General features: G+C 44.0%; 1 protein-coding gene across 4 annotated transcripts in view; it reads left to right on the top strand.

Moving 5' to 3' along the window:
- The window catches only part of LOC311132823 (protein argonaute-4-like), a 44,051-nt gene that overhangs the window by 5,307 nt on the left and 21,137 nt on the right, over nucleotides 1-17,607 (top strand). For 2 of the 4 annotated variants that reach the window (XM_084166169.1, XM_084166170.1), the window contains exons 2-8: nucleotides 3,853-4,024; nucleotides 4,402-4,522; nucleotides 7,558-7,736; nucleotides 9,804-9,940; nucleotides 10,129-10,281; nucleotides 16,899-16,986; nucleotides 17,248-17,395. In XM_084166169.1, coding sequence (XP_084022295.1) covers nucleotides 3,853-4,024; nucleotides 4,402-4,522; nucleotides 7,558-7,736; nucleotides 9,804-9,940; nucleotides 10,129-10,281; nucleotides 16,899-16,986; nucleotides 17,248-17,395 — 998 coding nt within the window. The remainder of the gene's footprint in view (nucleotides 1-3,852; nucleotides 4,025-4,401; nucleotides 4,523-7,557; nucleotides 7,737-9,803; nucleotides 9,941-10,128; nucleotides 10,282-16,898; nucleotides 16,987-17,247; nucleotides 17,396-17,607) is intronic. The other 2 variants (XM_084166171.1, XM_084166172.1) reach the window with 1 other exon arrangement.

The following is a 17,607-nucleotide window of genomic DNA, read 5'->3' on the forward strand; positions in this document are numbered from 1 at the left end:
ACCCCGGCCACCAACTCTGCACCCTCCGCTGCAACTTGCCCATGCCCCCCCCGCTTCTCCTTCACACAAATTCAGACAGCTGATGTTTTGAAAGCGCTGCAAAATCTGGACCCCTACAAATCAGCTGGGCTAGACAATCTGGACCCTTTCTTTCTAAAACTAGCCGCCGAAATAATCCAGGTGATTTACAGGTGACTGCATGTCCCTCACAGTCAATGTCATTACTGACTCAGCACAGTGCATCCTGTTCGCAGGTTAAGCCCCACTCTCACGTCACAAGCTACACAAGCTAGAGGCCTAAGTAAACACACAATGATCTCCCCTCAACATCAGTAGTAGTAGGCCTAAATGTTGACCTGTGGCCTGTAGCAGCTTTGCCTAGCCAGTAAATATAAACCATGACTGAAGAAGGTTTTGTATCTGTTACGACCATGAACCCAAGCCTAGTGCCTTTTCCTGGGTCTCCCAACCGCTAGGCCTAACACTATTGGCCAGACTGTCAGACTCTTCGGAATTTTACATACTATACCTTTCCATCAAATCAAATTTTATTGGCCACATGCTCCGAATACAACAGGTGTAGACATTACAGTGAAATGCTTACTTACAGCCCTTAAACAACAATGCATTTATTTTTTTATAAAAAAGTAAAATAAAACAACAACAAAAAAGTTTTGAGAAAAAAAGAGCAGAAGTAAAATAAAATAAGTAGGGAGGCTATATATACAGGGGGGTACCGGTGCAAAGTCAATGTGCGGGGGCACCGGCTAGTTGAGGTAATATATACATGTGGGTAGAGTTAAAGTGACTATGCATAAATAATTAACAGAGTAGCAGCAGCGTAAAAAGATGGGGTGGGGGGCCAGTGCAAATAGTCCGGGTAGCCATGATTAGCTGTTCAGGAGTCTTATGGCTTAGGGGTAGAAGCTGTTGAGAAGTCTTTTGGACCTAGACTTGGCACTCCGGTACCGCTTGCCGTGCGGTAGCAGAGAGAACAGTCTATGACTAGGGTGGCTGGAGTCTTTGACAATTTTGAGGGCCTTCCTCTGACACCGCCTGGTATAGAGGTCCTAGATGGCAGGAAGCTTGGCCCCAGTGATGTACTGGGCCGTACGCACTACCTTCTGTAGTGCCTTGCGGTCGGAGGCCGAGCAGTTGCCATACCAGGTGGTGATGCAACCAGTCAGGATGCTCTCGATGGTGCAGCTGTAGAGCTTTTTGAGGATCTGAGGACCCATGCCAAATCTTTTCAGTCTCCTGAGGGGGAATAGGCTTTGTCGTGCCCTCTTCACGACTGTCTTGGTGTGTTTGGACCATGATAGTTCGTTGGTGATGTGGACACTAAGGTACTTGAAGCTCTCAACCTGTTCCACTACAGCCCCGTCGATGAGAATGGGGGTGTGCTCAGTCCTCTTTTTTTTTCTCCTGTAGTCCACAATCACCTCCTTTGTCTTGGTTATGTTGAGGGAGAGGTTGTTATCCTGGCACCACACGGCCAGGTCTCTGACCTCCTCCCTATAGGCTGTCTCATCGTTGTCGGTGATCAGGCCTACCACTGTTGTGTCGTCGGCAAACTTAATGATGGTGTTGGAGTCGTGCCTGGCCATGCAGTCATGGGTGAACAGGGAGTACAGGAGGGGACTGAGCACGCACCCCTGAGGGGCCCCCGTGTTGAGGATCAGTGTGGCAGATGTGTTGTTACCTACCCTTACCACATACTACTACATATTACATTACTACTACATATTACATATTACTACATAAATCACCTTAAAATGTAAATGATACAGTTAATAGACCAACAACCAGTGCTCCTCATTTGAAGTCGGTTATGCTCAGTAATTTAATCACATTTATCAAATAACCAGTCAAAGCATTTTTTTGCGGAAAATGCCTTATTTCCCCACAAATGTAATTGTGGTGATCTGCTTTATCTGATAGCTTTCTCCTTTGGTGCAGTGCAGCCACGGTAACCAATTGGCTTTGCTTTGAGATTGGCTCTGATTGGCTTTAATCACCTGAGAATCACAGTGAAGCCGCATGCTCACATCGACAGTGCGCTTGATAAGGTGAAATTTGCCTGAAGTAATTTGTGTAATGCATGTGACAGTAAGCCAGGCCCTGCAGGTTACTGCTGCAGACTTGAACCCAAAGTTGAGGTACTGGTGAGACACCCCCAGTAGGGGTGGGGGGGGGACGGGGGGGACAGGGAGGTACATGGTGTAGGTTTGGGGAGAAGGGAGGGGTCCAGGCATTCCACACACTGACAACCCCTCTCAACCACCCTGAGGCAGCAGCTGAGGGGTCTATATATAGTGCAGGTGCTGTTTTTGGTGAAAGTGGGTGAGTCAGGGTGACCCAACCTGACTGTTACACCCACTGGGATCCCTCTTTCTGAACCTTACCTACAGAACACACTTATATACACACACCATGCCGCCCCGGGGCTGTTGTTGCTCCCATCGCAGTAATTGGGATATTGAGGGTGTGTAGAAGGAGGATTAGGGAGGGTGGTGTTTAGGGGGGGATGAGGGCATGCAAGGAGCATGTTTTTAGGAAGCACAGGGAGGTTCCTGATTACTCCCCCTCAGGCTTCACTTGCTAACTGGAGCGTGGTGGTGCATCAGGTTCAGGACCCCCGCTGCCCCCTTGTCAGTTGACAAAAGCAGTAAGCATCCCATTCCCTCTCTTACACCCAGCCTTCGATCATGAGAAACTCGGTACTCTCCCCATTCCCTCTTTACATGCACTGAATCTTGAATGTGTAGGCCTAATAAAAAAACATTTTGTTATACGTACAGAGTAGTTAGTTTAAATTGGCTTGATCCCCCTGTTTTATAATCTATTATCTTAACACAAAGTCAAATTAAATGTAAGACACAAGTATACAATACAGTGGTGCATCCAACTTCCCAACATCCACTCAAATAATTGTTGTGTTTTCATTGGTTGGATAAATTGCTAAGGACACATGCCTGTCAGTCAGTATTGGGGCTTGGTACATTAGGCCTACACATTTAATTTTAGGATATAGACAAAATGTATGAGCTTGTATAAGACAGGGGTGGCGAGGCAGTGTTTGTGTTGTGTGTGTGTTTAACTGTAATCCCGGCGGTCTCTGCGGACCCCCATCTGGCCCTGCTGCCGTCTGTCTCAAACGTGCTGCTCTTTGTCTGGGGCGGGCCCTGTGCGTCAGTCTATGGTCTGGCTGTAGTGGGGTGGGGGCTGGGGAGGGCCAGCGCGTAATTGGGGGTCATTGTTTTGTCCTCCTCTGTTGACCTATCTGTGTCGGAGGCCAGAGTGATGGATCAATCATGGTGTGGTTGTGGGTGGGTAGTCGTGACCTGTTGGTGGGAGTTCACGCGGGAAACCGTGGCAAGGAGGCGATTGGACTGATTTCAGAAATTGATTGTGGAAATTGACCAACAATTCTACAGTAACGGCAAAAAAGAAACTGCAAACACATGCAACAATTTTTGTTTGTTCAGCTTTTATTAATTTCTGAGCGTCCTGTCCAAATAGCTTAGCTACCAACCAATAATTGCACCCACAGTGGTCAACGTGCTGCTTAGCCTCATTGGCAAAACAAATTAATCTGAGACCAAAAGGCCTCTTAACTACTTACTTTTCCTTTCCTCTTAGTGTCATTTTAACAGGATCTTATTCATTAGAGCACACCGTAGCAAAACATTTTGCACCACAAACAAAAACGAGCATTTCTTATTGGACAAGTTCAGGTAGCCCCTCACTGTTTGTCTGTTTTTTCCATTTGGTACGTAGTGAATACTCCTAGCTGAAATGAATGTATCAACTAACAAATGTGTGTGTTTCTGTGTTTGGACCCCCCTATAGGCCCGCCGGCCCCCACCTCCCTCTTCCAGCCCCCGCGGAGGCCTGGCATGGGCACCGTGGGGAAGCCCATCCGCCTGCTGGCAAACCACTTCCAGGTGCAGATTCCCAAGATTGATGTCTATCATTACGATATTGACATCAAGCCTGAGAAACGGCCTCGGAGGGTCAACAGGTAAATACAACTGGGCATAGGGAGGGAAGGAGAGACATTTCTTTCTTGAGGGGAGCTGGAAGGTAGAAATTGATTTTCACTGGAAGGAAGAGAGAGTAAGGTCTTAAGTTGATAATTGGAAGGTTTAGGTGTTTGGTAGAGGTTGTTAGGGGAGTTGAGGGAATGGAAATGTGTACTTGTTAGCGAAACAGGTCAAACTCAAGTGAGAGTTGTACATGTGAGGAAAATAAAAATAGGTTTTTAACGGAGGGGCGGGTGGGAAGTTGTTTATTTGAAACATTTTGTGTATAGGTAGGGACAGTGAAGACTAGGATAGTTTCGTAAGCAGTCTGTGTGAATGCATTATGTGGCCATCTCATGATTCTCCTGTCTCACAGGGAGGTGGTGGACACCATGGTTCGCCACTTCAAGATGCAGATCTTTGGTGATCGACAACCGGGCTACGACGGGAAGAGGAACATGTACACGGCCCATCCACTACCAATCGGAAGAGACAGGGTAAGCAATCATCTTAACCACCATTGTACCTCTGGTTTTAGTGACGATGTAATGGGCTGTATCTCCTTCCCAGCACCTCTGTCAGTTGAGATTTTCCTGCCGCATCCAGAACCACTGGATCGGTTTTCCCAAAACTCGATGTGCATCATCTGTTTATTCTAGGCCTTGACCAGCTTCTTTAGATATACGTCAGGTCCACAGTTATTAAAGATCAGCAAAAAAAAGACTGTATAAAATTAATAATATATTGTGTGCCCCAAAAATTGTTTAACAAGGTAGTATGTACAGTGAGGGGAAAAAAAGTATTTGATCCCCTGCTGATTTTGTACGTTTGCCCACTGACAAAGAAATTATCAGTCTATAATTTGAATGGTAGGTTTATTTGAACAGTGAGAGACAGAATAACAACAACAAAAAGTATCCTGGAAGGGAATGGGCTTTGTCGTGCCCTCTTCACGACTGTCTTGGTGTGTTTGGACCATGATAGTTTGTTGGTGATGTGGACACCAAGGAATTTGAAGCTCTCAACCTGTTCCACTACAGCCCCGTTTTATTGATTGAGTCACTGGTGCTTCCTGCTTTAGTTTTTGGATGGTGTCCATATTGATCGTGTCCCTGCTTACAAATATCTGGGCTTCTGGATAGATGAAAGCTGTCTTTTAAAAAGCATATTGATGAGTTAGTTAAGAAACTAAGAATAAAAATGGGATTCTTCTGTAGAAATACAGTCAGGTCCATAAGTATTTGGACAGTGACACCACAATGGATTTGAAAGGAAACAATCAAGATGTGCTTTAAGCGTAGACTTTCATCTTTAATTTAATTTTAATTGTCTCAATTATTGTATGAACCGTGTAGGAATTACAACCATTTTTATACATAGCCCCCCAATTTTAGGGGCTCAAAAGTAATTGAACAAACTAACATAATCATAAATTAAATTGAGTTTTAATACTTGGTTGCAAATCCTTTGCAGTCAATGACTGCCTTAAGTCTGGAACCCATAGACATCACCAGATGCTGGGTTTCTTCCTTGGTGATGCTCTGCCTTTACTGCAGCTGTCTTCAGTTCCTGCTTGTTCTTGGGGCGTTTTGCCTTCAGCAAGTGAAATGCATGCTCAATTGGAATCAGGCTAAGTGATTGACTTGGCCATTGCGGAGCATTCCACTTCTTTGCCTTAAAGTCTTGGGTTGCTTTTGCAGTATGCTTCGGGTCATTGTCTATCTGCACTGTGAAGCGCCATCCAATGAGCTTTGAAGCATTTGGCTGAATCTGAGCAGATAATATAGCCCTAAACACTTCAGAATTCATCCCGCTGATTTTGTCAGCAGTCACATCATCAATAACTACAAGGGAACCCGTTCCATTGGCAGCCATACATGCCCACGCCAAAACACTACCTCCACCATGCTTCACAGATGAGGTGGTATGCTTCGGATCATGAGCAGTTCCTTCCCTTCTCCATACTCTTCCCATCATTCTGGTACATGTTAACTTTGTCTTATCTGTCCATAGGCTGTTGTTCCAGAACTGTACAGGCTTTTTTTTGGCAAACTCTAATCTGGTCTTCCTGTTTTATAAGGTTTACCAATGGTTTACATCTTGTTGTAAACCCTCTGTATTTACTCTGGTGAAGTCTTCTCTTGATTGTTGACTTTGACACATACGCCTACCTCCTGCACTTTCAGCTCATATTCATTATTTAATTTAAACTCCAATATACTGTGGTAGGCAGCTAAAATAACAATAACTTGGTCAATGTCCAAATATTTATGGGCATGACTGTAGGTCCTGCTTCTCGCTAAATAGTAGAAAGCAGATTATTCAGTCGATGTTCCTATCGGTCCTAGGCTATGGCGGCGACATCTACAGTATATGAACGCAGCTGCCACTTCATTAAAGCCGTTAGATGCATTTTATCATAGCGCACTGCGCTTTATTACTATTATTATGTGGTCCTCTGTAGCTCAGCTGGTAGAGCACGGCGCTTGTAACGCCAAGGTAGTGGGTTCGATCCCCGGGACCACCCATACACAATAAAATGTATGCACGCATGACTGTAAGTCGCTTTGGATAAAAGCGTCTGCTAAATGGCATATTATTATTATTATTATTATTTATTACGGGTGACAATTTTAGTACTCATCACTGCGTTCTCTACCAGAAAGTTGGTTGGCCCACTTTGATATCACGTAGGTTGGTACATTGCTATGTTTTCATTTATAAAGCCCTTTTACAAAAGTCACACTGTAACTAACATCATTACTAAACTTTAGGCATACGAGTTACCTCATCCGGTCTCAGGGATAGCTAACTCTGGAAATTCCTTTGGTCTCTGCTGAGTTTTCTTACTCTTTGTTTTTGTGGTACAATCTTCAAAATGTTCTTACATTTTATGTTCTGGTGCCTCTAGGGTTATTCAGAAAGCTGAGGACCTTATTACTGATGAATGTGTTTGTTTTTTATGACCGTGTTTTTCTTTCTGCTTGCATTTTTTATTTCAATTTTTATTTGTGTATTTTCTGTAACTTGTGTAATTCAGGGCTCGTCTCAATAAAAATGAAAAAGGTGAGGTATTGAAAACAGGGTTGAAAACAGTGGTCCTCTGTAGCTCAGCTGGTAGAGCACGGCGCTTGTAACGCCAGGGTAGTGGGTTCGATCCCCGGGACCACCCATACACAAAAATGTATGCACGAATGACTGTAAGTCGCTTTGGATAAAAGCGTCTGCTAAGTGGCCTATTATTATTAGGGTTGCCAATCGTTTTGAACCCTATCTTTTAGAGAAAAAAATGTACTACTTAAATAAAATGTGTTTATCTGAGAAATCTTTTTTATATATTTTTTAAAATTAAAAAAGCTCACTATTTGTATTTATTTTATGTAGTCTTTTTTTTGCTCCACTTTATCAAGGTTGCCAATCATTTTGGACCTGACTGTATAGTTCAGAGCATATCACCAATATCTTTATTTGTGGCTTTCCTTGCCTTTCAACCATTCCCTAACACCCCGCTCTCACTTTCTCTCTCCTCTAGGTGGATCTGGAGGTGACTCTACCGGGGGAGGGGAAGGACCAGACCTTCAAGGTGTCGCTGCAGTGGGTGTCGGTGGTGAGCCTGCAGATGCTCCTGGAGGCCCTGTCAGGCCACAATGAGGTCCCCGAGGACTCTGTTCAGGCCTTGGACGTCATCACCCGCCACCTGCCTTCCATGAGGTACATGTTCCCACTATATGGCCAACTTGCAAAGTCGAAATTGGCTATAATGTGAACATTTATGAACACACATTTGCTTGTTGGTCTAAATGTAAGTTTAGGGTTAGGCATGAGGTACATGGCGTCTATAACTTGGCGCCAAAAACACATCTCTCTCTTCCTGTGGCAAAATACCAGTTGTTGTTCATGGTTTCATTGCATTGATATAGCTTGGTATCCTATATCAAATAGTCTTGCCCATATACAGTGGCTTGTGAAAAGTATTCACCTCCCTTGACATTTTTCCTATTTTGTTGCCTTACAACCTGGAATTAAAATGGATTTTTGGGGGGGTTTGTATCATTTGATTTACACAACATGCCTACCACTTTGAAGATGCAAAATATTTTCTCTTGTGAAACAAACAAGAAATAAAACAAAAAAACTGAACTTGAGCGCGCATAACTATTCACCCCCCCCAAAGTCAATACTTTGTAGAGCCACCTTTTGCATTTGCAGCAATTACAACTGCAAAGTCTCTTGGGGTATGTCTCTATAAGCTTGGCACATCTAGCCACTGGGATTTTTGCCCATTCTTCAAGGCAAAACTGCTCCAGCTCCTTCAAGTTGGATGGGTTCCGCTGGTGTGCACCAATCTTCAATTGGATTGAGGTCTGGGCTTTGACTAGGCCATTCCAAGACATTTAAATGTTTCCCCTTAAACCACTCAAGTGTTGCTTTAGCAGTATGCTTAGGGTCATTGTCCTGCTGGAAGGTGAACCTCCATCCCAGTCTCAAATCTCTGGAAGACTGAAACAGGTTTCCCACAAGAATTTCCCTGTATTTAGCGCCATCCATCATTCCTTCAATTCTGACCAGTTTCCCAGTCCCTGCCGATGGAAAAATATCAGGGTGATGAGAGGTGTTGGGTTTGCGTCAGACATAGCGTTTTCCTTGATTGCCAAAAAGCTCAATTTTAGTCTCATCTGACCAGAGTACCTTCTTCCATATGTTTGGGGAGTCTCCCACAAGGCTTTTGGCAAACACCAAACATATTTGCTTTAAGCAATGGCTTTTTTCTGGCCACTCTTCCGTAAAGCCCAGCTCTGTGGAGTGTACGGCTTAAAGTGGTCCTATGGACAGATACTCCAATCTCCGCTGTAGAGCTTTGCAGCTCCTTCAGGGTTATCTTTGGTCTCTTTGTTGCCTCTCTGATGAATGCCCTCCTTGCCTTGTCCGGGAGTTTTGGTGGGCGGCCCTCTCTTGGCAGGTTTGTTGTGGTGCCATATTCTTTCTATTTTTTAATAATGGATTTAATGGTGCTCCGTGGGATGTTAAAAGTTTAGGATAAAACATTTTTAACCCAACCCTGATCTGTACTTCTCCACAACTTTGTCCCTGACCTGTTTGGAGAGCTCCTTGGTCTTCATGGTGCCGCTTGCTTGGTGGTGCCCCTTGCTTAGTGGTGTTGCCGACTCTGGGGCCTTTCAGAACAGGTGTATATATATATACTGAGATCATGTGACACTTAGATTGCACACAGGTGGACTTTATTTAACTAATTATGTGACTTCTGAAGGTAATTGGTTGCACCAGATCTTATTTAGGGGCTTCATAGCGAAGGGGGTGAATACATATGCACGCACCACTTTTCCGTTAATTTTTTAGAATGTTTTGAAAGAAGTTATTTTTTCATTTCACTTCACCAATTTGGACTATTTTGTGTATGTCCATTACATGAAATCCAAATAAAAATCCATTTAAATTACAGGTTGTAATGCAACAAAATAGGAAAAACGTCAAGGGGGATGAATACTTTTGCAAGGCACTATAAACAGTGAATAACTTTATGGCCAGTTTCCACACAAAGTTCCAAATAAATAACTCTATGCCTATGACCTAATTTCATCAGAACATAAAGGAGACCCTTTTAGAGGTTTAGAATAGTATAAGGGAATTTCTGTTGTGTCATTCTGAGGTGTAAAGAGTGATCTCTTACAGAATAGTCTTGTCTGTCATTCTTTGCTCCGTTGTGATCCCTCTAACTGAACAAGTTCTCTAACTGACTCTCAATGTGGATGTTTCCAGGTACACTCCAGTGGGGCGCTCCTTCTTCTCCCCTCCGGAGGGCTACTACCACCCCCTGGGCGGAGGGAGGGAGGTATGGTTCGGCTTCCATCAGTCGGTCCGTCCTGCTATGTGGAACATGATGCTCAACATCGATGGTAAGAGCCCTTTGTGTGTCTATAGGTTAGCCTTAATTATCTTCTGACTGTAGTCAGTACAATGACTCAATAATGTAAAAATCCCATGCTATTTGTGTGCTTGTGTATTTGTGTTGGAGTAATATAAAGTGTATTGATGTTTCCTTTGGTCATGAACCTTACATCTGTCTCCCTTCGTCTCCCCACAGTCTCCGCCACCGCTTTCTACCGTGCCCAGCCCGTGATCGAGTTCATGTGCGAGGTGCTCGACATTCAGAACATCAACGAGCAGACCAAGCCACTCACCGACTCCCAACGCGTCAAGTTCACCAAGGAGATCCGAGGTGGGTGGGGACCTGCAGGTCAGACCAATGTTTTTACCATGTTTCTACACACCAATGCTGCATCTGAAATGGCACCCTATAGACGGGGTTAGCTGACATTGTCACGAAACCAATGCGCACGCTTAAATGGGGCAGAAGTCTGTGTTGTGATTCTGGATGGCCAGATAGCTAGCAACAATGACAAGAAGCTGCCATGTGAGGAATCGTAGGTGGCTCGTTTCAGCTAGTTTTATCTTGTTCTTGATACCATGTCTTGTTTTGAAGTGTTTTGACTGATGTCAAGTCTATGCTAAAATGGCAAAAATTAGTTGGCTAGGTAACCAACAACTGTAATGATGTATTTGAGAGACAAGTGCTCATTGTGCAAATGTATTTATGTTTTCAAAATAAATATAAATATAGTTTACATGTTGTCAACAATCTAAGCCAACCCCTTCTGTTTTGCCCCATAGTTGCGCACGCGTCGGTTTTGTTGCTAAACAACCAACCCTTCTATTCACTATATAATGCACTACTTTTGGGCCCTGGTCAAAAGTAGTGCACTACATAGGGAATAAGGTGACATTTCGAGGTGCCCCAAGCCTTATTAGATGGCATCCACCCACCCAGACAACTGTACTGTACTACACTGTAGTGTACCTCAGGGTCTCGTGTCAAGTCCATTCCAATGCATGAAGTGAATTGGGAATCCAGTTAGAGAATTGTGAAAAATCTTTACTGAAAATAAATGACCCTTTAACTCGTATCTCTTAATTTGAATTTCAATGTATATGAATTGAGATGGAATTGACACCCATCCGTGCTGTACACCCATAATCTGCACTATGGGCTGAATCCTAACGTGAGATATGCGTGCTTGACTTGAACTTAGTGTAACTTTTTTGTAAATCAGGGATGGGCAACTTTGATGAGGGTGGGTGCCACAAAAAAACTAAACTCATCATGAGGGGCCGCAGTGGCTCGTGGGTCTGCGTATCCACCCCCCCCCCCCCCCACACACACACACCTTGCGAGCAAAACATTCTAGCGGCCCCCCTCGTGACAGCGAAGAGAAAAAAAAAATGTTTTAAAGTTCATTTCCTGCAATTCTGCACATTTTGCCATGGGGCGCAGAGAAAATGTTGCAGTTTTTAAAGCAAGTTTGCTGCAATTCTACTAGGGCTGGACAGTATGCCATATTTTCCGATATAGTGGTATTGATGCACCGGTTGGAGTTTTTACTTTACCTTCTATGACGGTATTTGAATGGTTGGTTTGTTAAAGGTGATACGCTGTGTATAACGTCCATTTTTATAGTTTACTTCGCTATTTGGGTCATCTATCTCCGCTCTCTCATTCCATGCCACTTTCCACACAGACCTAGACCCACACCCATCCAGTTGTGTCTTAGCTCTCTCTAATAACACCTGTGACTGCTTTATGCCTCTCTCCCATGTCAATTATGCCTTGCCTATTGCTGTTTGGGTTAGTTCTTATTATACAATTTCACTGTAGAACCCCTAGTCCCTCTCAAACTGCCTCATATAGTTCCTTTGTTCCACCCCCCATACACGCCGAGACCGGCTCAATCGGTGCCTCCAATGACGCTATCTCTTTCATTGTTACCCAACGCTTAGGGTTACCTGAACTGTACTCATATCCTTCCATATCCTTTTCTGTACATAATGCCCTGAATCTTTTCTACAACGCCCGGAGAACTGCCCCCTTTATTCTATGTACCCAACGCACTAGAATACCAGTTCTTAAAGCCTTTAGTCGTATCCTTATTCTAGTCCTCCTCTGTTCCTCTGGTGATGTAGATGCTAACCCAGGCCCTGCAGCCTCCAGTATCACTCCTACTCCCCAGGAGCTATCATTTGTTGACTTCTGTAACCGTAAAAGTCTAGGTTTTCTGCACATAAATATCAGAAGCCTCCTTCCTAAGTTTGAGTTATTCACTGCGTTAGCACACTCCGCCAACCCTGATGTTCTAGCTATAACATTTTCCGTCTAGATAGAACTGCCAAAGGGGGTGGAGTTGCAATCTACTGTAGAGAGAGCCTGCAGAGCTCCATCATACTATCCAGGTCTGTGCCCAAACAGTTTGAGCTTCTACTTCTAAAAATCCACCTTTCCAGAAAGAAATCTCTCACTGTTGCCGCTTGCTACAGACCCCCCTCAGCCCCCAGCTGTGCCCTGGACACCATATGTGAATTGATTGCCCCCCATCTATCCTCAGAGTTCGTACTGCTTGGTGACCTAAATTGGGATATGCTTAACACCCCGGCCATCCTACAATCTAAACTAAATGCCCTCAATCTCACACAAATTATCAACGAACCTACCAGGTACAACCCTAAATCCGTAAACATGGGTACCCTCATAGAAATCATCCTGACTAACTTACCCTCCAAATACACCTCCGCTGTCTTCAACCAGGATCTCAGCGATCACTGCCTTATTGCCTGCGTCCGTAACGGGTCCGCGGTCAAACGACCACCCCTCATCACTGTCAAACGCTCCCAAAAACACTTCAGCGAGCAGGCCTTCCTAATTGACCTGGCCCAGGTATCCTGGATGGATATAGATCTCATTCCGTCAGTAGAGGATGCCTGGTTGTTCTTTAAAAGTAATTTCCTCTCAATCTTAAATAGACATGCCCCATTCAAATAATACAGAACTAAGAACAGATATAGCCCCTGGTTCTCCTCAGACTTGACTGCCCTTGACCAGCACAAAAACATCCTGTGGCGTACTGCATTAGCATCAAATAGCCCCCGCGATATGCAACTTTTCAGGGAAGTTAGGAACCAATATACACAAGCAGTTAGGAAAGCAAAGGCTAACTTTTTCAAACAGAAATTTGCATCCTGTAGCACTAACTCCAAAAAGTTTTGGGACACTGTAAAGTCCATGGAAAATAAGAGCACTTCCTCCCAGCTGCCCACTGCACTGAGGCTAGGAAACACTATCACCACCGATAAATCTACAATAATCGAGAATTTCAACAAGCATTTTGCTACGGCTGGCCATGCTTTCCACCTGGCTACCACTACCCCGGCCACCAGCTCTGCACCCTCCGCTGCAACTTGCCCATGCCCCCCCCGCTTCTCCTTCACACAAATCCAGACAGCTGATGTTCTAAAAGAGCTGCAAAATCTGGACCCCTAGAAATCATCTGGGCTAGACAATCTGGACCCTTTCTTTATAAAACTAGCCGCCGAAATTGTCGCAACCCCTATTACTAGCCTGTTCAACCTCTCTTTCGTAACGTCTGAGATCCCCAGAGATTGGAAAGCTGCTGCGGTCATCCCCCTCTTCAAAGGGGGTGACACTCTAGATCCAAACTGTTACAGACCCATATCCATCCTGCCCTGCCTTTCAAAAGTTTTTGAAAGCCAAGTCAACAAACAGATCACCGACCATTTCGAATCCCACCGTACCTTCTCCGCTATGCAATCCGGTTTCCGAGCTGGTCATGGGTGCACTTCAGCCACGCTCAAGGTCCTAAACGATATTATAACCGCGATCGATAATAGACAGTACTGTGCAGCCGTTTTCATTGACCTGGCCAAGGCTTTCGACTCTGTCAACCACCGCATTCTTATTGGCAGACTAAATAGCCTTGGTTTCTCAAATGACTGCCTCGCCTGGTTCACCAACTACTTCTCAGATAGAGTTCAATGTGTCAAATCGGAGGGCCTGTTGTCTGGACCTATGGCAGTCTCTATGGGGGTGCCACAGGGTTCAATTCTTGGGCCGACTCTTTTCTCTGTGTATATCAATGACGTCGCTCTTGCTGCTGGTGACTCTCAGATCCACCTCTACGCAGACGACACCATTTTGTATACATCTGGCCCTTCATTGGACACTGTGTTAACAAACCTCCAAACGAGCTTCAATTCCATACAACACTCCTTCAGTAGCCTCCAACTGCTCTTAAACACTAGTAAAACTAAATGTATGCTCTTCAACCGAACGCTGCTTGCACCCGCCCACCCGACTAGAATCACTACTCTCGACGGGTCTGACCTAGAGTATGTGGACAACTACAAATATCTAGGTGTCTGGTTAGACTGTAAACTCTCCTTCCAGACTCACATTAAGAATCTCCAATCCAAAGTTAAATCTAGAATCGGTTTCCTATTTCGCAACAAAGCCTCCTTCACTCATGCTGCCAAACATGCCCTCGTAAAACTGACTATCCTACCGATCCTTGACTTCGGCGATGTCATTTACAAAATAGCCTCCAACACTCTACTCAGCAAATTGGATGTAGTCTATCACAGTGCCATCCGTTTTGTCTCCAAAGCCCCATATAATACCCACCACTGTGACCTGTACGCTCTTGTTGGCTGGTCCTCACTACATATTCGTCGCCAAACCCACTGGCTCCAGGCCATCTATAAATCACTGCTAGGCAAATCCCCGCCTTATCTTAGCTCATTGGTCACCATAGCAACACCCACCCGTAGTCTGCGCTCCAGCGGGTATATCTCACTGGTCATCCCCAAAGCCAACACCTCCTTTGGCCGCAATTCCTTCCAGTTCTCTGCTGCCAATGACTGGAACAAATTGCAAAAATCTCTGAAGCTGGAGACACTTATCTCCCTCACTAACTTTAAGCATCAGTTGTCAGAGCACCTTACCGATCACTGCACCTGTACACAGCCCATCTGAAACTACCTCATCCCTATGTTATTTATTTTGCTCATTTGTACCCCAGTATCTCTATTTGCACATCATCTCTTGCACATCTATCATTCCAGTGTTAATACTAATTGTAATTATTTTGCACTATAGCCTATTTTATTGCCTTACCTCCATAACTTGCTAAATTTGCACACACTGTATATTATATGTATTTCTGTTGTATTTTTGACTTTGTTTTGTTTAACCCCATATGTAACTCTGTGTTGTTGTTTTTATCGCACTGCTTTGCTTTATCTTGGCCATGTCGCAGTTGTAAATGAGAACTTGTTCTCAACTGGTTTACCTGGTTAAATAAAGGTGAAAAAAAAAAAAAAACCTGTCACTTAAGGAGCACATTTGTTGTTCCTCGACCACGAGACACTTGCATTCAGTCTGCATGGTCAGTGAAGCACATGCAACGATGTTGATGACAACGATGCTGTTTTCACTTTGCTTCATAATATAAATCCACTAGCGTTCTATAATTACATTATTAGTTTGTGTTTCTTACATCTGCAAACTGCGAGTTTGTTTTTTCTTAGCAAGTTGGGCCTAAAACGTGTTAGCCGCTAATGCTAATCGTTAGTTAGCTGGCTGAGTCAGAGCAAACGTAATTAGCTATAAAGCCTGATAATACCAGTGATGGTGTAGACCTAAATCAGCATGTTTGTGCAACAGTATGTTCTTAATCAAAGAAGAATACACAAATAATTAATATGCTAGCTACATGAAGTAGCTAAGAGAGAACATTTCAATGTAGCCAAAGATTATAGGGTCCCCTAGGAATCACTTGTCAACACTTTGGTTCTTACCCTGTCACCATAACTCCTGTCACAATAACTCCTCCCTGGCATTTTAATTAGTTGTGATGTCAAACAACACTGTATTCAAAGTGCCCACTATTATATTATAACTATATAGAATTAGAATAATAATTATATTTCCATGATTCCAACAGTTCACCCAAGTGTTTTGCTCGAAATCGCAAGTAAGTTCACAATTGCAACATTTGGTTAAAAATAAGACCTAGATTGTTTGGCCATATCGTGCAGCCCTACGTGGCAGTGTGGAAATTATATCAAATGAGTGCAGGAAATGCAGAAAATTGTTTTTGGTTGAAATAAACAGTATAAAACAAACAGAATGGAGAAAGACCCATTGAAATCACTTAGAATGTGTGTGTTGCCACCCTAGGGTCACACACTACTCATAAAGAACTTGTATTATTCAAAAACATAAAATACCGTCCAATTTATTTTAAAATACTGTGATATTATATTTTGGCCATATCGCCCTGCCCTAAATTCTACACATTTTGCCATGGGGTGGAGAAGATATTGCAATTTTATAACTCATTTCCTGCATTTCTACACATTCTGCCATAGGGTGGAGGCAAATGTTTCTCCTTGTTTAATATGATAACTGATAAATCAGTCTATAGATAAATAAAATGTTTGCTGACATGGGCTTAATTGAGTGACTGCTGATGCACAACCACATTTCTAAATTGCACCTTTTGTATTATATTATTCTAGCTGTGATCACTAAGTTGAGACCCTGACCCCCCCCAATTTCTTTTTTTTTTTTTTTTTTTACTATGAAATTGGTCCACTGGCCTAAAAAAAGGGGGGCGGGCTGCCAGTTGCCCATCCCTGGTGTAAATCATGCATTGCTGTTTATGGGTTTTGAGTTAAGCACAGCCATCTCAAGTTCGAGTTAGGCCATGTGAGAAGGCAAGCCGTCACTTCATAAGAGCAAAACCACAGTCTTGCTTAACAGTCAAAGATGGAACTGTCTAAAATGATCTGCTAAAATGTCTTGAATTGCAAAGATTTTTCAATGATGCCCTGAAATGTCAGTTTCAAACTCCACTCGTTATATCTCCCCCCTCTTTTTCTCTGTGTCTGGCCCTATTTGTGATGTGCTCTTCTGGGTGTTTCTATGCATATGTTTTTCGCTCTCAGGTCTGAAAGTCGAGGTCACTCACTGTGGTCAGATGAAGAGGAAGTATCGCGTGTGCAATGTGACTCGCCGCCCCGCCAGCCACCAAACGTAAGTGCTGCACTAGTCGCTACACTTTCCAGTTAGCATCTTCCACATGTCCCTGTGGCCCTAGCCGACCTACGCGAAGTTTCTCTTATGTATTTTTAATCAACCTATCCAAAAATACAAACCGTCTCTATCTCTTGATACAAGATCATGTTGATGCAATACCCAAGACGAGATGCATTGCTCTTTCCTTTTGTTTTGCTCTTTTGTTTTATTAATACGGTGTATTAATATGTATTATGTCCTTGTCTGCCCATTGCTCAGGTTCCCCTTGCAGCTGGAGAATGGCCAGGCCATGGAGTGTACAGTGGCTCAGTACTTCAAGCAGAAGTACAGCCTACAGCTCAAATACCCCCACCTACCCTGCCTACAAGTGGGGCAGGAACAGAAGCACACCTACCTACCCCTGGAGGTGAGAGGGTGGCTCTAAAACACGCAGACACACACACACACCTCGAGATGTTTCACTCAGGGTGGTCCTCCAAGCCTTCGTGGCTTTGACGGAATTGCATGAAGGCAACACTCATTGCACCTATGCATTGTTGACCTGATGGGTAGGGGGGGGGGGGAAGGGTTTCGGACCTGGGCGTGGTCAGACTTTAGTTTCCAGCTTACTGCAGTTCA

This window comes from Coregonus lavaretus, assembly GCF_964263955.1.
Source record: "Coregonus lavaretus genome assembly, chromosome: 7".
Lineage (NCBI taxonomy): Eukaryota > Metazoa > Chordata > Actinopteri > Salmoniformes > Salmonidae > Coregonus > Coregonus lavaretus.